This window comes from Amphiura filiformis, unplaced genomic scaffold, assembly GCF_039555335.1.
Source record: "Amphiura filiformis unplaced genomic scaffold, Afil_fr2py scaffold_22, whole genome shotgun sequence".
Classification (NCBI taxonomy): Eukaryota; Metazoa; Echinodermata; class Ophiuroidea; order Amphilepidida; family Amphiuridae; genus Amphiura; species Amphiura filiformis.
Window position 1 is genome coordinate 2,091,900 of NW_027305486.1, and position 27,844 is coordinate 2,119,743.

A 27,844-nucleotide genomic window follows, 5' to 3' on the forward strand; every position below is an offset into this window, starting at 1 on the left:
GTAGCTTTTAAAATGTGAAGTCTGAAAATTGTTTAGATATTATTATTTTGTCATTTGATAACGTAATTACGGAATCCATCAAAGACAATAAACGAACGAAGAGACAAAAGGGCAAGTAGACCCTCATATAACACGGTGCATAAAAGGAACCTCTCAAGCTGTATGGCCGTGTGTTATAAGTTGGGACCCTTTTTCGTGACATACTTGTTTCATAGCTGAAAACATCAATTTTGAGATGAATGGTTATTTTATATACCAATTAAAGGTATGTAAAGGTATACATTCCTGAAAAGCATAAAAAACGGAGATTACATAGAACCAAATCTGAAGTCAATATCCAGGGTGTACTAGAAAACATACAGGGTATAACAATTAACTTTTTAATGAAATGTGGTATACTTTTGGGGTGCCTATTTCTTTACAGTATTATCTCAATCTGATTACCACAAAATCAAACAGAGGAAAAGGTCCACCTGAAAATATATACTTTATATAGGGTGCGATGCTTTCTTTTTTTTATACAGGGTGATACAAATTTACTTCATAATCAGACCCAATTAATTATTCAAAATGTTTAATTAGTGCTAATTAGCTGATTAAAGGTAAATGCTTTCAGTCATAAATTATCATTCTGAACCAGACACAATACAATGAAGTTACACAAAGTACATAATTATTTAGTTGCTACTGACATCAAATTGGTACGAATCGTGGATTTTAGTTTTCAACTCAACATAAAGAGAATTAAGTATGTCATCAAAGTGTTAGGAACTTTTTCCACAGACTTTCTATGGTACCGTGTCCGCCAATACGCCAGCCTGCAAGTTCGTTAGCTTAATTGATCATTATTATTATTTACTAGCATCAATCAAAAATCCTGGTGTTGGTGCCATATTAAAATGAACGAACTAAGCGTTTAATCAAGATTAATATAAAGGGTGTGAGTATTCATCTTCATTTTGTACATGTTTATTTTCATTTCATTTTTTCAAGAAAATGTCACGCCGCCAGCCTTTTTGGGGTCCCAACTTGTAACACATGGCCATGTACTATGTACTCTAAATCAACTATGTAAGAACTCAATTAATACTAAGTCAGAGTTTGTTGTATAAACACGAACCCACTCAAACTATAAGCAGCTACCAAGAGAAAACTACATGTCTCGCACAAAGACAAAACTGAGAAGAAAGACATAACCTGACAAGTATGGGGCCGATTAGATCCTGGTCATGCTGGGGAAACCCTGCAAGGTCAAGACCGATTCAATATTAAATTTGTTTACGGATTTAAGTTACGAATTATTGTTTTATTGCCGTAAGAACTGAGTAGTCAGGTGTATAATCTGTCATAATAGACATAATAGACGGTATACTACAGGTGATCAGTAGACCAAAAAGGTCTTCAATATATAAAATAAGTAAGATGACCTTGCACCTAATATATTAAACTGGTTGTCTCAACAACAGACAAACAATAACAACAACAATTCAATATCAGGCATCGTAACCGGGCGTCGTCATGGCTCCCGTATATAAAACATAAGTACAACCCATAGAGTTTTAATGGGTGATTCCACCATTGGTCTTATTCCTTTATCACATCTGTCAAACTTGGTAATGGCAACGGTCTTTTATTGCATCAATGAAAAGTTTTGAACAAAATAACAACGTGCTCAAATCGTTATGAAAACTTAAAAAGTGCATTTATAATTACCCAGTGGGCCAGTTCTTAAAAGTTTATGAACGATACTGCTCCTTCGTATCTTACATCACACCATATTCGCCTATTCGACAATTTTACGCTCCATCAATAAACTTCTTCTGACGAAACCAAAACCATAAGTCTACTTTTTCTGTATCTTCAACTAAACTTTGCAACCCTGTGTAAATTAAATTTGGCCAAAACCTACATAATAATATGCTACATATGTACTCCAATTGTATCGAGTAATGTCATTGTTTGTTATCCGCAATTACATATTTTGAACATTTGACCATGTTGAATCATAGTGCGAATATGCTTTTTCGTAGATATTGGCTCTATGCAATACTAGTTGATTGATTTGACTGATTATTGAAGTATTGACATAAGGAAAACGTCATTTCTTTTTAAATCGCATAGAGGAGCTATGCGGAACCCGTTTCTGGAATACTAGTTCTAGAACTTTCGTTTAATTTAACGTAAAGAGAAAGTTGTTGCTCCAAATCCGGCCTCCCAAGATGCATTGGTGTACTTGTGCTAAGTCACACATGATACCTTGCTTTAGGCGAACTTTGTGTTAAATATAGGCTGGGCGTTGTTCATGGAACATTAACAAAGTCGACATGCATGTTGCAACCATTATCTCACAGCTTAGTCAAAGCAGTTGTCTTAGGTTTTTCAAAATGTCGCTGGTTTATAGTGACACTGGAATAATGCATGCTGGGAAGGCAATAGTCTCTACTATGGGTTGATTTGTCACGTGTCACTTAATAAACGAGGATAATACACACTAGGATCAACAACATTCTCATCTATCAGGGGCACAGTTCTTTAACCCTAATATATCAGTTTATCCATTGAATGACCTTTGAAACTTTGGGTACAAAAACACGTACTCTGCAACTTGAGGTCGAATTTTGCACTACGATTGTTTAATTGAGCTTATTCAACTATGGCATTGGGATGAGGCCATTGCTGTCCATAGTGGCAGTAGTATTGTCCTGTTTCTCAAGGTTGTCACCCACCAGCAATATATACAAAGACAAATCATAACCCACTCTTATTCAGCTTGAAGAACCAGACCAGGTCGATCCAATACTAATTATTTTTATATAAGTCGTTGTGGTTGTGTTACGAATTGTTTGAAGCAAAAACTCACGACATGGCTAGGTTATATTTCTTCATGTTCATAGCACTATGTCAACACACCTATGCAGGTAGGAACATAGTATATAGTAATTAGAGTTACCACAATAATACTTAATGTTTAAAACAAAACTGTGAATAGGTTACATGGAAGGTTTTGCTTTAAACATGTCCAGGGGCCAAAGACACATAATTGGTTTTTCCTGTATATGGACGCTATGATTTTTATTAATAAAAGAAATGTGGTTACGCTCACAATCCTTCGGTATACAAAAAGGAGCTTAAACTTCGGGGTTAAACTATTTATTTCATAATAATTCTATGTTTTGAATGGGGACATGTAGTCATTAAAATCAGGTATGGATGTCATGAATGATGTTCGTGGTGTTGATAACATACTAAACATGGCTCACTAGATGTTCACGATCTATTACAGATTTACGATGTTTTATATGATGTTTTATACACGGGAGCCGAGCCATGACCATGCCCGATGACAATATATCGTAATTAAGACGAAATGAAACTCTACTCTTTCTTTTATACAATTTCAGGTTGTCCTCCTGGTTTGGCCAACAATCACAAAAGAGTAAATGGCGTATGTAGCAATGGCTACCTAGATTGCTCAACTAACGCACTAAACACTAGCCCCCTACCCGATACTCTTCTAGATGTAAGTGACTATCTGTTCAATTAGATATGCGAGACGCAATTGCGAAGATCGGGAATATATGACATAAGGCCAAGAAGTTATAATTTAAAGTCCCATTCAGTGATCACAGCGAAAGTGTAAAAATATAGAATTGTTTATAAATTGCCTAAAAGTGAAGGAATTTGGAAAAAACGAGGAAAACAGCAGTATTGATAAAGTTGAAACCCAACTGAATATCTCTGAATAAAGGATCGGATTATAACGTATGCACAGTGTTTTTTGTATTAAAAATTGATTTTATTTTACATATTTAACAGTCCTCAAAGTAAAATTTATATGTAAATGTAAGTTAAGTGTATATAGCTGGGATGATAAGTCGACGATAATTTGAACATTTTGACCTTTCGTATTGAAGATACATTTTTTTTCCTAAAAGACCACAATTTTTTCGGTCTTTGGGTGAAAAATGTATATCTTTAATACGAAAAGTCACAATTTTCAAATGATCATCGACTTTTTCTCCCAGCTTACATACACTTTAAGTAAATATCATTAGATTAATAAATATTACTTCTAGGGCTGTTAAACATCAATAATATCAGTTTTTAATAATTTGCCATAAAATACGTATTCAGAATGCAATTCGATATGTCTGATGTGCTCCCAGGCTCTACTAAAATACTGTGCAAAGTGGGTAACCGACCCCTTAAGTAGAGAAATTACAGACTCATGTAAAATGTTTTATTTTGTCTTTAATACACGGCTTTCAGTTTAACCACTATAGCAGGCTATGTTAGCACATCTATGAATTTAGTGTTGATTTTTACGATCCTCCGAATGAGCAAATCACTGAATGGGCCTTTGAATGACTTTATGAAGCTTGGGAAAACTGACATGTATTAAATTGAGAGAGCGGAAAAAATTCAGGACTTAGCGGGGTTTGAACCACGGACTTCACGATTACCGGTCGAGAGTTATACAACTAAACTACCTGAGTTCACAGTTGATACACTGTGTCTTATTTCTTATTTCCAAGAGCAAACCAAAATCATGATTTTATTTTATTATAAAAACCTATTCACCCCACAACCCCGATTGCTTTTAACGTCGAGTCGATCACGCATCCAAGGTCTCTCTATGGTCTGATACCTAAGAATGTAATACATCGAATTCGTTACAATTGAAAAGCAAGATTTGAACCAGGCCACTTGGATTTTGACAGGATAGGTGCAACGTATAATGCATTTCGGTCGTTTGGCCGCGAAGTTAAAATCATATCATATCAATTATGTCTTTCAAAAGTGCCGATTGATTATATGCCTCCTGTAAGGCAATAGAAACGACATTAGTTCGAACTATCGATCTACCATCGATGCTTGTTCGATCCTTATTATTTATGAAACCAATTAATTTACTATTTTTGATTATGATAAAGTAGTAATTTGTGCCTGTAGTGATATTGACCAATATAAATTTAGCTTTAATTCTGATTGATTAGTTTATAGTTCATTGATAACAAGCATCGAAGCAGAATCGACGGTCGATCCAAAGATCGAACATGTTTGTATCTGGTGCCTATTATTGTATCTCAACACGGCAATTATAATGTATTTTCGTGGCTTTGTTCTTTTCGTAGAATACGGAAGTTGAGGACTGTGCAGGTCTTTCAGAATCTACAACTTCGCAGTGTCCACCTTCTGGGTTTAATTCCGGTAAATCGTTTAGTAATATTCCTAGTGGTCCGTGGTCTGGTTGTTCGTTTTGCTTCAAGATGGTACTCAGTAAGTACTTAAGAAGATATCAAATTAAGGGTAGACAAGGCTTATTGGTCGAAGCAGCTATTGGGGCAGTCAGTATATAATGAGAGTTGACTGTTATTCTACTATTGTTACGTTTATACAAAAAGTTGTGGCACAGGGAGAGAGGTCATCGTTTGAATGAGAAATACATTTTTAAAAATATCCTGTTCAGTTGAGGTTGAGATTATCCATAAAAACTCACATGCATTATTATATTTCTATTTACATAGCATTTTGTAATATTTTAAGGCCTATTTACATGAAATTTTGCAATTTTCATTGATGTCCAGCATGTTGTATCGGTCATCGCACATACGCATGCGCAGATTGCTGTTTGATTTGCATTAGTTAAATTTCTTGAGTACTAGCTTCCACATGTGACCAGTCATTATATTTTAATCTGTTTTATTTTGGAGATAATTAATGTCATTTGTAGTAACTGCTTTTTCATTTTCGCCATTTTTGCAGAATAATGTTGCTTCCTTCAAGTCCTAAAATGTTGCAGGTCAAAGACGTCCCATTTCCACCCAAGTTCAATGGCAAGTCTCAGATTTTACCAAAGGCAGACCCAGGACCCAGTGTTTATTCATTCCCAAGAATAGCCTTTTGAACCATATACTTTTGCTGTTCTCGGACATTTTAAACACATGCATTTGCTGTAATTTAAAAGACCTGTCTTTTTGAGTGATTTGGCAGTGTTGATTTTATGCTTATGCTATTAAGTATATGATATCATTTTCACATTGAAACACAACGGTACAGTCTTTATGTGATCATAAAGAAATTTCATCCAAATATGAGATATATAAGGTCAAAGGTCAACTCTCATTACATACTGACCGCCCCTAGATTATTGAAAAATAACACTTTGATGTTGCGCAAAAGTTCATTCTACAAATCATAGACTTAAATTAAATTTGCTTGATTTATTGCTGTAAACGAGTTATGTACAAGTTACAAGTGTTGTTGTTTCAGTCCTTTTTACAACATAAACAGTCCGGTCCGACCAAAAACGTTTTGGCTCCTATCTTTAAAAGCGTGTAAGCTACATTGATACCGATGCCACCAATAGAACGAGAAGATTTGCCCCTAATTTTGCGTACCACATTATCCATTTTTTCTCATTGCTTCACAAAATGCAAAAAACCAAAAAAACCGCAAAAACAATGGAATGGGTGTAGTACCCCCTTAACTCGTGTATTTGTCCGTGAAATTCCACACACCCCTGTGCTTCCGTCGACGAACCCGCCGACGCTCTGGTCGGGACCGAATTTCACTTATCCGTGCCCTTACCATTATTATACAACTATATCATGTATAAATGTTGTAGGTCACGGTCAGTGGCCAAATGTCATATGTCAAAATGTCATTTCGTTTTTTAAAAGTATTGAAAAAATATTCTTAAAAGACTACGAAATTATTTTCTTAAATCACACATTTTTTTCACAATCTAAATACAATCAAATTTCTAGGCATGATTTTTTTCCGATTCTGAGGTTATACATTTCTATTATTTTCATTTGCCGACAGGAATCAAGTTACAATTGAATATGTGCATTTTGAAAATTTAACCTCTGGTGCATAATGGTACTTGACATTTTACCTAATTTAGTCTATAACTCCATGAACTAAGCACCATAGTGCAATATTACAATTGACTTTTTTTTCTAGAAATGAGGAACAATTTGAGGTTTATTACAATACGAAAGAACAAATTATGATCTTGAATCCCTCATGGGAAGCGTAGGAGGCATAAAGAAAATGGAACTAATTCTAGTTTTATCATTTGATGTGTAAGGATGCAAAAAAAAATGGTTCCAGAAATGTAGCAAGACAAAATGGTAACGTCTGTGAGTCCCATTTTTGCGCTGTTCACGCGACTTTGCTCCAGATTTGCAATATATTTCACCATTTTACTTTTATCTTGAAAAACTTTTCGCGCTCTTTCGCCCGCATTTGTACCATAAACGTATTCTGTCGCCAAAATGGATCACTATACGTCATGTATTTTCCAAGCCATCCCCTACAATCCCACATTCAAATTATATGCTTTGGTTTCTCCTTTAGTTCAGACACCAAAAATCAAGGGATTAAAAAATAGAATAGATCTGGTCTGCAATCATAACACTATTATGCTGGGAGGACACAGTATAGGGTATATAACCATAAGTATATAATAGCCTATTGTGCTAGCATAATCATTATCGAAAATCTATCAACGCGGGCGACAGTTGATGCTCTCTGTCGTAGGTGGCACACTTTCATGTCACCGTATAATTACACCTCGCGTTATAGGCTTAGAAATCATGCGAGTATATTGAGGCGGGGCTTTGTTTGTTTGTATGAAACATAAAAACGATGCATGGAGATGATTTGATTATGAATTAGTTTATTATCCCCGATAAGCACAACCCATACCTCTTACCTAGGCTCCCATCTCCCCCACCTATATATATAACCTCCTCTTCCCTAAGTGTCTCCATTTCCCCCCTCGCCTACAATTGATATCTCCTCTAACTCGAGCTGTCCTCCCCTTCCCTTGCTTTCTCCCATCGGTTTCTCTTTCTCCATTCCCTTACCCCCCCCCCACACACACACACTCTTCTCTTTCCCCCTATATCTTCTAGTTTCCAGTAAAAATTGCTTCAATAAAAGTCACTAGCTTATATAATGTCATATAATGGCCTTCCATCGATTCTCGTACATGCGATTAAAGACATGAATCGATTGTTTTATATCACATCAGTCGCCCTTTTGTAATGTCGAATGCAAATATTTCGATGGCCTATATTTTTCACAGCTAAAATAGCCATAGCTTATTGGATTTTCTAAAGCACGTTTTTCAATGTAGACTGACATGCTCGATTTCTCTCCTCGTGAATATTGTGCACTGCGAAATTTAAACATTTCTTTTGGATACTTAGATCAGGTTACTTTAAACCAAGTGATTTTCTTCTTCACACCATTATAAACTCCTCAAAAAAGTTTGGAAACTTTCCAAAACGGCTATATATCAGAAATATTTGAAATCTATTTCCATATTGTTCTTTATTGTCAATAATGACACCAAATCTGTGACCATAACTTATTCCATGGTTGAGTAACTGTCTTTGAAGACATGGAGGTCTGAAACAAAATGTGCCAAATCTGCCATTGTCTGCGCCATTTTCAATATCACACTGTTTCATTCAAACAATCGCCACTTAGCCAAAATCTGTAACGAGTAGAGAACCCATATGTGTCCACAACAGCATTGCATCGTATGAGTGAATGTTCAATTCCAAAACTCAGCATTGCATCTTCTTCTCGTGCTTCTTTTTAACCTGGCCACACGCTCCTGATGTATGGCATTCCATTCTTCAAGCAAGATCTGTACTAAACCAGCCAAGGTGGTTTGATCTGTCACTCTAATGCGCACAGCCCGACCAAGTTGGAGGATTTATTAAAGTCCGGGCTATTGGCGGGCCACTCCATTCGTTAAAATTCCTTCTTCTTGCAAGAAGTCATTTACAAATCTTACCCTGTGTGGTCGAGCGTTATCATCATGTAGAACAGCGTTCGGTCCAAAGTTTTGCTGAAATGGGACTGCGACAGGCTAAAGGGTGTCATCTCGATAGTTGATTGCATTAAGATTTCCATTGACTACTATCAGTCTGGTCTTTCCTGTCATCGATATTTCCGCCCATATCATCACGTTTCCACCACCATAGGCTATCTATTACTTTGTCAATGCAGCAATCTGCAAACGTTCGCCACGTCCTCTGCACACTCTCATTCGGCCATCCAGCTTCCTCAAACAAAATCTTATTTCATCACTGACATTGCGCCACATGTGTAAGTTCCAACCGCGGTGTTGACGGCACCAGCGAAGACGGATGAAGTGAAGTTATTTTAAGCTTCCTGGCAGGCTTGCGAGCTGAAGATCAGATTCATGAAGCCTATTGCGAAAAGTCTGGTCAGGTACTCTATTGCCATAAAGTCTTCGAAGTGCTGCCAGCATGAGGTGTCGGTCTTCTGCAGCCGTTGTTTTTCTTGGGCGGCCACTTCTGGGTCTGTCTTTGACATCTCCGGTCTAATGAAACTTGGCTTTTAGCTTGGAGATCATACTGCGGGAAACTCCAAAAGTTGCCGCAACTTGATTCTGAAATTTGCCAGCATCAAGCTGACCAGATCTGATAATCAAACCATGGTTGAATAGAACTTTCATCCCCAAGACCACTATGACGAAGTGACCAGGAAGAGAGATGGACATGCGCTGATCTATTTCGATCCACCTGTAGATCTGTTAATCCAATCCTAGCACTTTTCATTCAAAATGATATACTGCAAACAACTTTTCATTCATTATTTTATTCATGCATTAACCCACTAATTCATTCATTCAAATCAATGGGATAATGGTCAGTTCGGCACAATTTCTTCGAGACCTCTCTGTCTTTCAAAGAAAGTCACTCAGCCGTAGAATACGTTTTAAATCGTCACAAATGAGGTGTCATTATTGACACGAAACAATGATGTTTTCACTGATATGAAACAATATGGAGATAATAGATTTCTGACATACAGCCAAAGTTGAAAGTTCCAAACTTTTTTGTGGAGTTTATAAGAAACTGGAATGAAAACCGAATCTCATTGATACAAATTTTAAGTTTCTAACAAAGGGCAGAAACAATGATATCAATAATCATGTGAGACAAGAGCTTAGGCAGGATGATACCACGTGACCAAAACCAAAACCAAAACTCAATATTTGAAATGAGGCAATGTCAAAAAAAATCGACGCTACCTACCGCATACGTGTGTAAAATATAAAAAAGGAAGTGAAAGAAGGAGGCTAATGAAGCAGATTCAGATCTGAGTTGTTTTGCGCGACATTGTGGGCTCTTATTACAAATTCTAGCGCCGGTGAATTACAGTAAAACATCTTAAAATAATAAAGCGGTCTAGTACGGCTGCAAACTATTGTTTTATCAGGTTAGATGGTTTTGGGCAGTTAAAGCTATTTTTTCACTGATTATTATATTTAGTACAAAATGAGATAAAGTTTACACAGGGTTCAAAATTCAGAACTGTTTTTAAGACTCATAACACAATGTTCCCTTGGTCATAAGGTTTTATTCAGAAAATGTATAATTTGTATAGAGAGTAATTTGGCATAGATTTGGAGAAAAGTAGATCAGTTTCTAATTTTGATCTCTGTATAAATTTTGATCTTGAGTATTTCAAATTGCCCAAGAGTAACAATTTTACCAACTGTAAAGTTTAACTGAAATAAACCATGGATCATAATACCTATTGCTCTTAAAAGAAGCCCCAAAGTTATTTTTTAAATTTTTTTTCGTGCATTGCTAATATGATTTTACATTATATCTGTACCATCAGTACTATGGCAGACATGGCCTGCAAATGCGGGGACAGCTTGCACAAGGAAACGACAAGCAATGGGACCTGGATCTGCTAAGGCTCCACGATATACAACTATCGATAATGATCGTAATATAGCTGTCGAATATGTTTCTTTCGGGGAAGTTGTTGAAGAAGTTGTTCAAAAGATAGGACCGGACCCAGTTATAGTCAGTATGTATATTGAAATTTGTCACTTTCTATTATCTTCCCAATACATATAATTTTAACAAAAACAGAGAGATTATTGTTAATAAAGCCAGTGAGATTTTAACAAAATTTGTCTGAAATTATGGTAAGTTCAACAATCTTGTTGAATGTCAATGTATAGATATATATATATATATATATATATATATATGCACGAATGGAAATACCCATCCGATCGTCTACCCAGGGTAAGGTTACCCAGGGTAACCTTACCCTGGGTAGACAATGTGATAGGGACTTTGATATATAGTTACGATATATGTAGGGGAAAGTGGGGTAATCCCGGGCACCTTTCGTTAAGGCTACACATGTTCAAGATTAAATAAAGTTCATCAGTGAAAATCATAGCAATGCAAAGTAGGAGTAATGTTCTAACTAGCAACCAGTTTTTAATAACTCAATATCTAAGTTATAATTAAAAAACAAAATGGAAAAAAATGCTGGGGTAATGCCGGACACGGGGTAATCCCGGACACATGATTGTTGCTAAGAGAGAAAGTGGAGTAGGGTGATAATCACCTGAATGTATTAGGTACTTCTGTTACCTCAAGCATACAACTATGGAGGCTGTTGTTGTTGTCTATATTTTCGAAATAACAAGTGTCCGGCATTACCCCATCTGTATAGAGACGCATGTGTGTCCGGGATTACCCCTCACGGTTCCGATTTATTTTTTCAGTGCTTGTTCTAGTTATCCATTTTTAAGATACCAAAATTCATACATCCAGCTAACAATCAAGTATCAAACATAATTTTCATCCATACTTTATCTGTGTCCCTTGTCGCATTAACTGTCACCCAGCTAATAAATCACTTTTCAGATAAAAAGTCAAAAATGACAATTTCTGTTTTTTCGTAATTTTCACAAAGAAAGGCGAGACCCAAAGCGCTGGTAGTAGTACAGGTGAGGTACACCTTGAGGTAGCTAATACCCTAAGGTAGTATAATAGTGCCACCCTTCTCCGTTTTGCTGCAATCGACGTGTCCGGGATTCCCCACAGTCCGGCATTACCCCACTTTCCCCTACACCCTAGAGCTGTTCTTATACATTTAATTCCCGTTTAATAAGGACAACATTCAAGTTTGCACATTAATAAATAACGAACGTACATGTCAACTAGAACACTGATTAATTGGCCTCCAAGTTATACCTGTATAAGGCAGTTAAAGGCACTCATGTGCTATAACAGAGTGATGGCACTGGGGTCTGAGTATTAAAAGAACGTACAATATCATCGTTGATGCATGCAGCGTGACACTCCCGTTGGTTGCAATGCAGCACCGGGGTCAAAGCATTAATGTTTGGTGGTGTTTGTGTGGGAAACCCCCGACCAGCATGACCAGCTCATGAGTATGACATTATGCTGCATTCCCAGTGTTTACACAGCACGGAACGTCCATAGCGTGGACATGGCCTTGGTACATGTACGTACCGGTAGTCCAAGTTGGTATTTACAATTTATTATGTACAGTTTTATTAACCCATAACCATGATAACACGTGTTAGTTCAGAATGAAAAGTGAGAAGAGATTGGGTTTGGCCGGTGTTTGGAATGTTAGAAAGATAAATAAACTAAAAAGATTAAGGAAGAATAAAGTAATTAGGCCTATAGACCAGTAAAATAGAAAGTTGAGTAATAATATACCTGTAACATTTTTGACAATATTGAGCGCCTAATTTGCACATATCGAAATTTCCCAGCATGTAGCATTTCAACTATGTTCATCTTTCAAGTTCACATAGGCTAAATATATGTGTATTAAATTAAAGTGTACATCGTGACTACCCCAGGTTGACCAGCACACTAAACTAACTACCTGAAGTTGACAATATGTCTTCAATGGTTACTCTGGGTTGACACTGCAAAAACTGTATAATGTTCATAGGAGTATAATTTTACTAGACATTACACGTTGGGAAGAAGTCATACGTCATACCTTGTCTGTGTTAGCATGGTTAGTAACAGCACACGGATATATATCCAGATTTTTACAAAGTTATATAAAGTCTACCCAGGGTAAGGTTACCCTGGGTAGACGATCGGATGGGTATTTCCATTCGTGCATATATATATATATATATATATATATATATGTGCATATATATGTATATATATATATATATAAAAAATAACTGCGTCGACATTTGATGAAGGAAGCAAAGAAGCGAAGAATAATTATAATGTCGTAATTGAATATTCAATTACGACATTATAATTATTCTTCGCTTCTTTGCTTCCTATATATTTTATTTTTACAGATTATTTGTATACAAAGGGAGATCCAGATTGTCTGTATCCACTGGGAGGTCAAGGAAGAGGAAAAACTTACTTCGCAGGTGGTGCTGGCTACAAGCAAAAAGGAGGATTAATTTCGTTCGGACAGGGCTACCAGGAAACGACGCTCACTTTTGGTCCTATAACAAATGTAACAGAAATTCAGCTCATAAGACCCGGCTATGGAATCATCGGTATGCCTGGAACATTGCGAATCATACCGACATAGGAGTTATTTTTATTAATTTTTCTCCTCCAGCCAGTTCTTATTCTTGGCAGTTTTATATTATGCCTTATTTGATTAATACAATAGATATAGGTCCACACCTCTTTGGGCGCTGTTTATGCTTATGAAATGATGTCTAAATATAAATAAAATATATGCATCATTGCAGAAATAGTTACATAAAAATTTGTTTTCAACAATTTGTTGATTTTGAAATTTAACAACTTCATTATGTTCTGGTCTTACATCAAACGAGTTGTGGCCTTTTCGCAGATCGAGTAGGGTGGCCCATTCTCCAAGTAGAGAGGGCATAATTATAACCTTGCAGCCACAAAATGCAATATTGAGAGTTTAAAAAAAGGTTATACCTACGGAGCTAAGCCCTTTGGACCGTCATGGCGTGTTAAAAGGTTGCCCTATATAGGTGTGTTCTAAGTTCTGGGTGCCAACTAAATCAATCCTCTTGGGTCAAATGGTTACATGGAGTCAAATTTCAAATTGCTCGAATCTTGTTTTACACCCCCTACCAAGTATTCCGCTGGTCATAAGGATTCAGAAAAAAGTATAGTTTGACCTACATGTGACGTACGGTTCTTGAGTTATAAGCACAAAGCTAAAAGGTCATTACACAATAAACTGTAGTCATATCAGGATCTAATTTTGAATGTAAGAAGCAAGCGTTTATTTAGACGAGAAATCTGCTGGGTAGTTGGGTACCAATCATGTTGATACAGACTGTATCGTTATACCAAATGGACGTTTCCACAACAATCACAGTAGATACAAGTGCTGTAAGTCACCAACCGAAATGGGTGGGAAAATTTCCTGTATAAACATTGACAAGCGACTGCGACAAAAAAAAAGGATCACACCAGTTACAATGGAATATAATAATAAGTCTAAAAGTCAAGATGTCGTGCATGAGGCAATTGTAAATAAAGAATATATTAATCTGCTCAGACTTCCTGTTCATTGTTAATTGATGTTCAAAGCAGAAGTAATGTTAAACCAAGGGAAGTGTATTTGTTTTGTAACATATGGAAAGGTTTCTATACAAAAACGATTCTCTTGAAAACCATCTATGCACAGTTTCCACCTCGCTACACCTGAGCACACATTTTCGTCCAAGAGCAAGCAGTGAATTGTCAGTTTTGATTACACTACACGGTTGAGTGCATAGCATCGTAAGAGCTGTGTGAGCTTTTAGCTTTTAGGTCTCTGTGATTGGTTTTTGTTAAAACCTTCATTCAATCAGATTTTTTTATATGTCGAACGAAAGCTAACACTTCCCCCTAAAAACACTTTTTCTCATTAGGTCAACAGATAACGCAATTTAATGTTTATAGCAAGGCGAATGTGGTAAATCTGATATAAACAACCTATCCCAGGACAATTTTTGACTTAAATGTAGTATTTAAAAGTCAAAACATCAAGTGTTCCTTACAATATTTATCAAATTTTACGTCATTCAATGAAAGAGCACACTTATATTGTCCATATACTAGCCTCATTAGAATGAGCAATGACAAATTGCAAATCTTGTGCAAAAAGTTACTGTTTTCGCCTGTTTTGTTATTTTGTAAATTCAATAAACTATGACTTTGCTAAAGATCGCTTACAAATTGATATGAATTGAAATTTTAATCATTCCGAAGGGTTGTTCGTAAGGCACAACGTCTAGTTTTGTCCCATATTGTTATCGGTGACCCGATAGGTACTGATGGCTTTCTATCGTACCCTGAACATTTGCATTGTGCTTTCGTGCTTTTTTCAAATGATAACACTGTGCAAAAGTTAATTATTATGCTTGATACAACTGGTCCATGGTATGACAGAAAGCAGTGGCGTAACGACGGGGGGAGGGCCTCACCTTGAGGGGCGCCGATTATTTGATTAAAGGCCCATTCAGTGATTTGCTGACCGGGCGATCGTAAAAATCACCAAAATTCAGATTTTGGTACTTTTGTCAGTGTCATAAATGTGTTAACATAACCTGTTAGTTGTTCAGCCGAAAGCCGTGTAATTAAGACAAAGTAAGGAATTTATATGGATCTGTAATTAAGATACGGACAGTATCTAAATTAGCTACATGTATTTGAATGGGCTTCAATCTCGCCAATACTGTTGTTTTCTTTGTTTTTTGCCAAATTTTTCATTTCGAAAATACCAATTGACAATTTGAATGACTTATCCTTCACTTTTAAGCAATTTATGAACATTTTTTTTACACATTCGCTGGGATCACTGAATGGGTCTTTAATTCAGCATCGATTATGCGCCCCTCCAAGAGGTAAAAGTCTACATTTTGCACGCTTCGCTCGTATTTCAGCACAAAGACTCATTAAAAATATCAATTTAAGATCAATTCACTGAACTTCATTATAACCAAAATTACTTAAAGATATATCTGCAAATTTTCGCGCGTTCCGCGCGTAATTGTTTCAACAAAGGGGGCACCAGAACCCATAGCTACGCCACTAATAGAAATAGACATCAGCTACCTAACCGGGCACCGATAGCGCCCGGCGATAGCGCTATATGACACAATTTATCTTTTTGCTCCTCATGAATATTTTGTTCTTCAGTGGTCATAATTTTTATGTTCTTGGTATTCAATTTATCTGGTTTCATCTTTAATATGTCATTATCTTTGGTCTTTTTTTGTGTGTCATATGCGCTGCGCTCTTTATGTATGTAGCGCTATTTATGCCTCAAATGCCAGACACTACACGGAAAGATTGTCAAATATACTCACCCCGACCCAACTTGCTGGTGGAGACTGGTTGGTTTACTTGCAAGCATGTTTTACAAAGGAGATCATGCCCATGCTTTTGTTAACACATGTTATAACACCAAATGCAACATTTACCAACCACTCAATGAGCACATCACCCTGGACACACCGTATTCATGCAAAACAATTGTCATTATTATAGGTAGTCTTAGAAGTATTCACAACAAGGTCACTTCCGGACTATAAATCCTTGGTTTTTCAAATAGGCAGTGTAAGGCGACCGCTGGATACCTCAGCATTAGCGCAGTCATTGGCTGAAATATTATCTGGAAGCAGCGCACTCGCACTATTTTGCAGCGATAATGGGTGCCGATTTGCTGAGGTATCTGGCAATTGTCCCAATCATCTTTGGTTTCCCATCAATTTATATGTCTTCTTCATTGTTGCATAATTATTGCATTGCTATGCTCCGCTTGTTTTATATAGATTGTATTGTACTGTGGTTTTATATGCAATAAAAGATATGAATATATATAATACGGTACATAAACCTTATAAAGGCAACCTCTGAAGCCAAACATATACGAATTCGTAGTTAATACGGAGTCAAGAGTTTGTTGCATTAATCCAAACCGACTCAAGTCATGTTCACACGGTCGGACATAAGTGACTTATTACCGGTAATAAGTGACTTATTACCGGTAATAGTGACTTACTTATTACCGGAAAGTAATCAGTGACTTATGTCCGACCGTGTCTAAGCATCTACAAAAGGGAATTGCTTGTCTTACACAGAGACTTAAAGAATAAAGACATTGCATGACCAGTACAAGACCCGTTGCATCCCTTGTCATGCTGGGAAAACCCTACAAGCTAAGAACCGGTACAATATCAATTTTGTTTACGAATTCATCGTTTTCTTACCGCCATACCTGAGTCAGTCATGTGTATTACCAATATGTCATGATGACTGGCATGATATGGTATGCTACATAGATGATCAGTAGACCAAAATGTTATTCAATATAGAAAATGAGTTGTTGACCTTGCACCTAATTTATAAAACTTGTTGCTACATCACAGCAGCAAAACAACACTAACAACCATTTATTACGCTACATCAAGCATCGCCATGGCTCCCGTGTATAAAACACCATACCTTATAAGTAGCATCTGCAGATTTCTAACGAATGCTTTCACCGCTGGTTTTAGCTGAAATTTATACAAGTCTATGGAAGACATGTCCTTAATCTTCCACAAAGGGAGTGTGAATTTCAAATGGGATTCATGACTCCATTTAAACTCTATACCTCGTGTGTAGGACACTATGGTCGATCCTTCGAAGCATTACCTTCGATCCGCCTTGAAATGTGTGGTGGGGGGGGGGTGGACAATCGACCTGAACTGTCAAAAAACATTAGTCGGAGGTGCCCTATTTAGCGTTAGTTTTGGGCATTTAATTATTTTCTTTATTGTCCACCTGGGTCGTTTTGCCAAAAGTTGGGGAACACGTCAGCCTGGCCCCTACCAGAAATCAAGACTCACGCCTCCTTTAAAAAAAAAACTCTCTTCACCTAAACTTAAAAATAATACATGTAGTACTCTGTAAGTATGTATACATGGTAAGGACTGGCCTTGTAAATATGGTTTTTTTTTTCATAGATATTGGTACTACACATACTAGTTGATTGATAATTGAAGTATTGACATAAAGACTAAGTTCAATTTTTTAAATTGCATAGAGGAGCTTTGCGAAACCAACTTCTAGAATATTAGTTCCAGAACTTTATTTTAATTTAACGTAGAGAGAAAGTTTTTGCCAAATCCGGCCTCCCATGATGCATTTGGGGACCTTTGATAAGTCACACATGATACCTTACTTTAAGCGTACTTTGTATTAAATATTGGATGGCTGTTGTTCTTGGTACATTACCAAGGTCGAAATATGCATGTTGCCATAGTTGTCTATATAGTCAAAGCGATTGTCCCTTTTTTCTTCAAAATTTCGCTTTTTATAGTGACACAGGAATAATGCATGATGGGAAGGCAATTCTCTACTATAGGTTGACTTGTCACGTGTCACTTAATTAACCACGAAATGCAGTAGTATTGTCTTGTTTCTTAAGGTTGCCACCCACCAGCAATATATACAAAACAATACCATAGCCCACTCTCACTCGGCTTGAAGAACCCGACCAGGTCGATCCAATACTAAGTACTTGTTTTATCGTCCATTGCGGTTGCGTTACGAATTGTTTGAAGGGAAAACTCACGACATGGCTACTGTATATTTCATCATAGCATTCGCAAGTATGCTTGCACTTTGTCAACACGCTTTTGCAGGTAAGTACATGGTTACCAAAAACTTATCATTGACATGATTTAACCCGACACGGCATTGCGAAGCTGGAATATATCCATGAAAGTGAAATAGTTTGCGTTTCCATTCCATCGCACACCCCTACACCCCCACACCCGTATAAAAGACATACCACTTGTTGAAATCTAAGCATTGTGGATGTTTATAGGGCTATTTTGTGATCAACAGCCTCATTCCTCACTTTTCGCCAAAACTTGAGGCCTATTAGTGGTATTTAACCTATATAAGCACAAAGGTGCTCCAATCTCGGGTAAAATGCCATGAATGTAAACATTGACATTTGCAATACATGTTTTAACAAGAAAAATTTCTGGAAAACAGCATGACGAGTAAAATATCAATGATTTTCGGACACCCTGTATGATGACTGTTTCGCTGTTTTTGCTTCAACCTAGGATTAAGATTGATTTAGAGTTAGAGTTCCGATTTAGGTTTGCTGTTTAGTGTTAGAATTGTTGATTAGGGTCAGGTTCGCATTAGGAATAGGGTTTTTTATAGGGCTAGGCTCATGGATAGGGATAGAGAAACGGCTAGGTCCGAGGATTAGATATGGGTTTAAAATAGAGTTATAGATCAAGTTAGGGTTCCGGCTTGAGTTAGGATAGAGTGAGGCCACACAGGATGCTGTAGAGGCCCATAGACAACGTGTACACAAAGACTATGTTTTATTTTACACGTGACCATGGGCCTTACATGCGCCTTAAAGCTTAAGCAAAATGCCCAGCCTAGGCCTATACTGTATTTACACGTATAGGCCTATGTACGTTATTTAGGGCAAGGAAATCACCAACAAAATGTGCATGTGGGTTGAATTAACAAAGTGGTATGTCTATATGATCATCAACATTGATTTTTCATCATCATTAAGCTTTCTATATGTATACGCAGGCAAGCGAAGGTTGTTGAATTTAGAAGCCCTGAAATCACAGAAACCAGCCGTAAACCCAATACTAATGCCACAAGTCCCCCCCCCCCCCCACCCGTTACTACGTCAACGGGTTCTAAAAAACATACCATAGTAGTCGAAGAAGATGCACGTTTTCTTGCCAGGGCAAATACAGTTAAATATTGAGAAATGTAAGCAAAATATAACTAGAAAAGTCTCCATGACGAATATCAGATCCATAAAATTCAGTGTTTCTATAGGTTAAATACCACTAAATTATGTATTATATACACGGGTTTCAATGGGAAAATGCCTAATTTCGGGTGGCATTTGCTCATATTCAGAACTCTCACAGTTCAATGCCACCAATATCAGGTGAAACTATATGATTTAGATGCCAAATGATCAAAAAATTCAACATAGGTTGACCTGAGACTTTTCTTGTTTTAACGCACTGAACCGTAAACACCTTAAAATGACAGTGCGCCCTCGAAGCTGAAAGTTACAACATGATAGGGCGACTATTTACTAAAAACCGAAGCCGTGCGTATGAATTTTGGTACTATTACATCAAAAATGTCATATAATGAGAGAAAATGTACCATTTTGAAGCATCAAACTCTAAAAAGTACTTTTTGGCTATATAACTTGACCAATTTCAGCGATTTTAATGCAGTCTTTTCGAATGCCATGAAAACAAATAGTTACTCATCGTATTTCAATGTATCGCCCAGGCCCATTAGTGGTATTTAACCTGTAAGTCCAATTCAAGAGCTAAGGTCTGCTCTTTTCATCAGCCAGATGATGCACTGTCACTTCAATCAATACCAACAAGAAGTCAACTGGCAACAACACAAAATCTTTTCTTTTCTTTAAACTTTTTCAGTGTGTCCTTCGGGTTTGTCTAGTTACAAAAGAACAGGATCCGTATGTAGTGGCTACCTAGATTGCTCGGATAAAGCGAAAAACAAAAGCCCGTTAGCTGATACTCTTCTTAATGTAAGTGATGATTCAATTCAATATGTTCAATTAAATATAAATTTAATATTACTAAAGTAAGGCTTTTCACTTATCGCATGACCTAGGTTTTTTCTATCTAATGAATTGTAACAAAATTCCTAGGCAATCACTCACGGTTATACAGCCTGTCTCAAAAAAAATTGTGCAAGTGAAAAGCGCCCTCTTTGGCAATTAGAAAATGCCACTGTGACATAATGCTTACATCAAAGTCAAGGGCATAGTCTTAGCTCTCTAATGCCGTTTAGTCTGTTCAATTTGCTTGTTTTAATCCCGAGATATGCTTACTTAACAAAGAAAGGGTAAAATCACAATTGTGCCACTTTTACTAGGGAATAGGGCTGTACATGTAAATCAATGATAGCATCAAGTTTATCAAGAGTTCCTTCGTGGTTTCAAAAGAATGCATCAACTACACAACAATACACAATCTTTTTAGTGTTTTATCATGAAATTTGACAAATTAATGCAATTAGACAAAATAATGCACGCGCGCTGGTGTTGATGCGTCTAATGCACGAGCTCCGAAGTGCATTAGACGCATCAACATCAGCTATCATTGATTTACATGTGCAGCCCTATTCCCTAGTAAAAGTGGCACAATTGTGATTTTACCCTTTCATCGTTAACTAAACATATCTCGAGATTAAAAAGAGCAAATTGAACAGAACAAATGGTGTTTGAGAGCTAAGACTGTGCCCTTGACGTTGATGTAAGCATCACGTCACAACGGTATTTTCTAATTGCCAAAGAGGGCGCTTTTCACTTGCACAATTTTTTTTTTGAAACAGGCTGCAAAGCCGAAGACACGTTGGAGATTATTCAGAACAAGACCGATGTACATTCAATACTCTATTCCTGCTTTACACTATTTATTCTCAGTCCTTGAACTATCGGACACCCAGTTGATGTGCCTTGATCACCTTCACACCATATGCTATAAAATCTTGGCCTGGGGGTGTCAAATTTGGTTTACAGCCCTAATGGGCCATCCCTCCCACAACTTTCTGACATCTACTTAGAAGCTCATACTTTATCGTATGCAAGATGTCTCGTGAAAGCAAATGAACGAGTGATCCCCGTGAGTCCGCTTGGAACACAAGATGTAATATTTCGGGAGTGAACGTTGGAGCGCCATCTACCTCACTGCCTGCGCAAACGCGGCCCACGATTCTAAATACTTTAGGCCCAAATGAATGGTGTTCAAGGAAAGCTTCAAAAAGGAGCTCATATGTGAAAATCAAACGGAATGGAGGGATTATATCCAGCCCCTTGTCGCCCAGGGTAACCTGCTAAAACGTATCGAGGCTGAGAACAGGGACCTTACTAGGAAGTCGATTATTTATAGCTTACCCAGGGGGGCCCTGAGTTTTACTGTCAGATCTTGCACTGACTTTTTTCCCACATTCACCAACCTCCGAACTTGGGGTAAAATAATCAATGCGAAATGCAAGTCATGTCATAACTATCAAACCCTCCTCCATGTATTGAACAATTGTTCTGTGTCTCTCCAGCAAAGCAGGTATACATGGCGGCACAATAGTGCCCTCACACATATTATTAATGTGCTGTCCAAAACCATCAATAACTATTATTGTATTATTTTGCCGACCTCCCCGGATACACAATAACTGGCGGCACTCTTCCATCTTGCCTACTGCCCAAAAACCAGGTTTTATCATCATTGACAACTATAAACGTTCATTCATATATTCAAGCTTACCGTTCCTCTAGAAACAAACATCCAAACCACCAACGAGCGAAACTTGTCCAAGTACCAAATTTGCAATCTGATATCATCCAAAAAAAGTTAAAATAAGAGCTGAATAGATTTCCTTCAATGGATACTAAAAACAAGGCAATAGGATTTCACTGCAACTTTCAATTCTTGGGTTACACTCATTCAAATGTACGCTGAGACATCATTATTGGGACCATTGCAAACAAATGCGGTGCCATAATGCGCATAAATAAATTCTTCGAATGCATATCCCAAATTGTCCATACAATCAACCATTTTGGCATAATAGTCATTCATTAAGGGGGTGGGGTAGTTAATTTTGGGTAGATGTTTATCATAAAATGTGTTTGAGAGTTAGTTGTATGCATTTGTATGCATGTATTCTGCAAGTTGATTTATTATTGTGATTGTGTTCTTTTCGTAGAATGCGGATGTGAAGAGCTGTGCACATGATAAAGACATTACATCATTGACATCGGCAAGTTCGCAGTGTCCATCTTCTTTTAATTCCGGTATATCGTATAGTGATATTCCGTCCAGTTGTCCGTTTTGCTTCAAGCTAGTACTCAGTAAGTTACGGGCATACTTTTTCATATTTAGCACAATTGGAGGTCAAGTAATAATTGTAATCAAACCTTTGACCATTTGTTCTATTTAAAAAAAAAAGATAAAAAAAGCGCAGTGATTTTTAGTGCGCTACGCACAGGCACAACGCCTAGACGTTGATCCACAAGCCTCAGCACACTTTACAGGTTGTCGCTGACCACAACGGCCCACATCATTCCATAAACTATTTAACAACAAATCAGGGACTTTGCCGCTTCAAGAGCGAACACCCTAGACATTCCACAAATAACCTTCGCAACCAGGATCAGCTCCCCGAGTTTCGTACGGGTTGCAACGAGACAATTAGCAGTGAGTTCCTTGTCCAGGGGAATGTCAAGTTATTCAATTAAATATAAATATACTTGTTTCTATATTCCCTGACCATATCAGTTTGAAAAGCTCAAAATTTATACCACGAATAACTATAGATACTGGTCAGTAGTGGAGCGCTGCATGCATGCAGATGATTGAATGAGAGTTCATTACTAAATATCTATTAATTGAACATGTTGAAGGGGAGTTTAGTACGAAATATATAAAAAAAAATAATATGTTGACCAGGTTGTACAAAGAGTTGGAGCTTAGGTATGAATGGTGGGCTTTAGAAGTAAGTCAGTTTCAGATCCACCATGTCTTAGTTGTCTCGCGCATTGTGTGCTCTGATTCAAAATGCTGGTGACAGAGAACAAAAAATAAAGCGGTTGATGCGATTTACTTCATTTATTCAAACAATTTTACTATTAATGTAACATGCATATAAAGTTTCAGCAACTGCAAAGTTCATATTTTTCTGGAATGACTTCTTTACCTATTACGCTTTTCAAAATAAATACCCGAATCTCTTATCGTATTTTTTGATTTGGGCATCTCATTCGTGATTTACTTTCTATACCATCAGCACGATGGAAGACATGGCCGGCAAATGCGGGGACAGCTTGCACAAGACGGAAACGACAAGTAGCCAGTTTAGTATATACATCTCCTGATGGAGGTCGTACAGCTGTCCAAGTATTGCTTTACCAGGAAATATATGCGCATGTAGTTGTTGAAAAGATAGGACCAGACCCGGTTGAAGTCTGTTAGTATAATTTTTCCCATTACATAATTTATTTTAAAAAATCATAGATATAATTTTAAAAAAATGTGTCTGAAAGTGTGGTAAGCTCACCAATCTTATTGAATATAAATGTAAATATAAATATAAATGTAAATATTGAATATAAATGTATAAATATATATTAATATAAAATCTTAATAATTATCAATATTTTTCTTCTTAAAGATTATATCTATACAAAGGGAGGTCCAAATTGTCAGTTTCCACAGGGAGGTCAAGGAGGAAATATTACCTTCGCTCAAGGCACTGGCTACCATCACACAATAAATGGAGGATTCATTTCGTTCGGACACGGCTACCAGAACACAGTGCTCACTTTTGGTCCGATAGAAACTGAAACAGAAATTCAGCTCAAGAACCCCAGCTATGGTATCATCGGTATGCCTGGAAAATTGCGAATTATACCGTACCTTGGATAGAAATTTAAGCCCGGAAGTTCAAGTTGCAAGCACGTCTACATAAACAACCTGGTATGCCTATACAATTATCAGTGGCGTAGCCAGGGGGAAACTCGCCCCCCCCCCCTGTAAAAAGTCTTGCCCCTCCCAACCCCCGGATGGCCCCCGATATTTAAGATTGTTAGGCCTTTTGTACTTTTTAGCCCATTTTGACCATTTCGTCAATGTTTGCCCCCCCCCCTCCCTAAAATCTGTCTTGCCCACCCCTGTCTTGCCTCCCCCTTCTGAAAATATGCTGGCTACGCCACTGACAATGATTGATATCCATCGGCGTGGTAGGGTTTATGAATAGAAGCGCACCCCCGGGGAAGCGCACCAACCCTGGAAAGATCGAGATCAACCAATGACACCATGATAACCATAATGAATTAAGTATGGGTAGCGATCTTTTTCTTGAAGTATATCTTAATTATATTATTTTTATTATTTTTACTCCTCCAGCCCGTTTGTATATATTTATTCTTGGTAGTTTTATATTTTGATTAAAGAATATTATTTCACCATTTGTAAAGCGCGATGAGGGCGTCTTACTGGCTTTCAAAAACATTTTCTGAAAACTTCATGCACAATATTGTAACTTATGTTATTTAAGTGTTGACGCACAATTTGTCAGAAAATGTTTACCACAAATATTTTATATAGAATATCATTTTGACATAATGCTATTAAAACGTTTTTACTAAAACCAAAACCAAAATACAAAATATTTGAAACTTTCTAAAAACGTTTTGTGTTTGCTGCGTAGTTAGTTTTGTTGTGTTGTGTAAAACGAAGTCATGTCCTTATATTTTTAATAATGATTTAGACTTAAAAGAAAGCATTTATGTTCTGAAACCCCATCGCGTTAAACAACCGTACCCACACCCTTGCGTTGTTCATATTTGAACCAATGTTAGAGGAAATGTTGGGTCAACTTACCCAACGTTTGAACACCAATAGATTATATTGTAATGGATTAATGGGACCACGACTTATGGTGTAACATAATTAAAATCATACTGTTTGAAAGAACTTTGCTTGTTTAACTCAGTCATAGTAAAAGTAGTTAAAAAATAAATATTATAAATAAATAGATAAATAAATAAACAGATAAATACATGAATAATATTAAAAAAGGATTAGGTAACGTTTAAGGGGTGGGGTATGAACGTTTGGACAGTATTTTTGTGGGACATTAGAGCACATCAGACATATGTCGAATTACATTCTGAATACGAAGAATGTCCTTCTGATATCAAATAACTTGGTTGCATTAAGGGAAGGGGTATGAACGTTTGAACAGTATTTATTGTGGGACATTAGAGCACATCAGACATATCGAATCGCAATCTGAATACGAAGAATGTCCTTCTGATATCAAATAATTTTGATTTGTTGAAATTCGCAATGTAATACACATTTTATGGCAGATGATTAAAAATTGATATTTTTGATATTTAACAATATTCGAAGTAAACTTTATAAATCTGATGATTTATACTTAAGGTGTATGTAGGTGGGATGAAAAGCCGACGATCAATTGAAAATGTTGACCCTTCGTTTTTCCCAAAACACCAAAAAAAAAATGAGGTCTTTTTTGGTAAAAAATCCATATCTTCAATATAAAAGGTCAAAATTTTCAATTGATCGTCGGCTTTTCCTCCCAGTTACATACACTTTAAGAATATGTCATTAGATTTATAAAATTTACTTCGAGGAGTGTTATATATCAAAAATGTGAAAAATATAAAATTTTAATAATTTGTCATAAAATTTGTATTATATTGAATTTTAAAAAATGAAAATTATTTGATATCAGAAAGACATTCTTTGTATTCAGAATGCAATTCGATATGTCTGATGCGCTCTCATATCCCACAAAAAATACTGTCGAAACGCTCAAAACGCTCATTCCAGATCCCTTAATCAAACCAAATTTTTCATTTATTTTTTCATTGATTTATATCTTTTGATTATAAGCATTTCTTATGTTTCCTATAATAATGATCAATTATAAATCGATGTCCGTGATAAGGACATGGTGAAGATCAAACACCCAGTGGTGGTGTACAGGGCATTATGCAAAACTTGCGCGCATCTGCTCAACACAGGCCTAATTGGTTCATTAAGCACGGGATTCCGTCGGCGCCTTTTTCGTTTTTGACAAAACTTTTGCTGTTGATGGCTTATAAAATAAACTTTCTTATAATTGTCGGACGGTTTCATAAAATATAACACTTCTTCTTTCAATTAAGCATAAACTCGATTATATCCAATAACGGGAACCGGTGGGCAATTTTGATTTCGTTTGGTCATTTTTATCAAGCTTCAATGAGGACAGTGCCTGTTTTTACCGATTTTCACCGGGTTGCCAGCGCTAAATTCATCAGCAAAATTAAACTGTCTGTCAAATGTGAGGTCGTCGGACGGAATCAAAATCTACATAATATTCTCTTTCCAATAATATAACACACTTCGTGATTGGTTCATGGGAAGAGGTGGGCAAAACTTGTCCAATCATGAGTACACCACATTTCGCCATACTGCATTCTAGAAACACTTGCTGTTAGAATAAGAAAAATTTTAAAGCTAAATTATTGCACATTCTAGGGAAGCGTGGTTGGACAAAACTGTTGATTTTGCTCTTGTTTATGCTAGTTACTACTCAGATTTTGCAACATTAACTTGTCACTTAAATGTTCATGCACTAAAAAGCACTACAGAGGCAGAAAGCACTTAGACATACTGCATTTAGACATACTGCATTTTTTCGACAAATATTGATCATGTTATGTCTTAAGCCACTACAAATGGGACACATTTGATGAATAAAACATGCCCACAGATCTAAAAGAACGTAGTCCTTGTCATAATTAAAACTTTTACTTACACTATTTTGAAATAAATAACCTATAATGTTGGTTCACCTGAACCATGACAAGAAAGACAATGACAACCTGAGAATGCGGACTGATACATCCGTGTCACTTTTTTGGTTGATTTTTCCCCGCCTTGAGTATTCGATAGGTTATGGTAATAAGTTATGGTAAAACACATCATGTAACCAATCTTACTATAATTCACCGGAATATGTCTGTCTGTCTGTTTGTTTGTCTATCTATATATCCGCCTATTTTCACGGAGACTAGTGGTCGCACGTTCCTCAAACTTGGTGGGTGGGTACATCTTGACCCCAAACAGAACAAGTTTGTATTGCTTAGTGGATCAAGGTCGGCCGATGTCATCAAGGGGTCATCTGAGGTCAAAACTGTCGTATGGACACAAAACTTGATGGATACAGTTAAGATTCAGAGCCAATTTTTAGAGGTCATTTCAGGGTCACCAGGGGTCATCTGAGGTTAAATTAGTAAAAAACTGTCGTATGGGCATACAACTTGGTGGGTACACTCACCATCAGCCACGTACTCGCGACAGCTGAGAACCGCCAAATATGGGTAACCGCCTAGTACGTATAATATAACACGTGGCGTAGTTTGCAATTAGACTAAATAC

At 36.9% G+C, this 27,844-nt stretch overlaps 2 protein-coding genes across 3 annotated transcripts in view; both read left to right on the forward strand.

Moving 5' to 3' along the window:
* The window catches only part of LOC140143462 (uncharacterized), a 37,895-nt gene extending 22,860 nt beyond the window's left edge, over positions 1-15,035 (forward strand). The window contains exons 1-5 of one of the 2 annotated variants that reach the window (XM_072165296.1): positions 2,779-2,918; positions 3,402-3,520; positions 5,136-5,280; positions 10,681-10,875; positions 13,172-15,035. In XM_072165296.1, the coding sequence (XP_072021397.1) occupies positions 2,864-2,918; positions 3,402-3,520; positions 5,136-5,280; positions 10,681-10,875; positions 13,172-13,416 (759 nt within the window). In that variant the 5' untranslated portion in view covers positions 2,779-2,863 and the 3' untranslated portion in view covers positions 13,417-15,035. Of the gene's footprint in view, positions 1-2,778; positions 2,919-3,401; positions 3,521-5,135; positions 5,281-10,680; positions 10,876-13,171 lie in introns of those variants that run through there. The other variant, XM_072165295.1, reaches the window with a different exon arrangement.
* Positions 15,036-18,223: 3,188 nt separating this feature from the next.
* LOC140143470 (uncharacterized) lies at positions 18,224-24,944 on the forward strand. Its single transcript, XM_072165304.1, has 5 exons — positions 18,224-18,490; positions 20,300-20,412; positions 22,596-22,740; positions 23,676-23,855; positions 24,060-24,944. Exons 1-5 carry the CDS (start codon positions 18,424-18,426, stop codon positions 24,311-24,313), a joined length of 759 nt encoding a protein of 252 aa, XP_072021405.1. The 5' UTR covers positions 18,224-18,423; the 3' UTR covers positions 24,314-24,944.
* Positions 24,945-27,844: the final 2,900 nt, after the last annotated feature.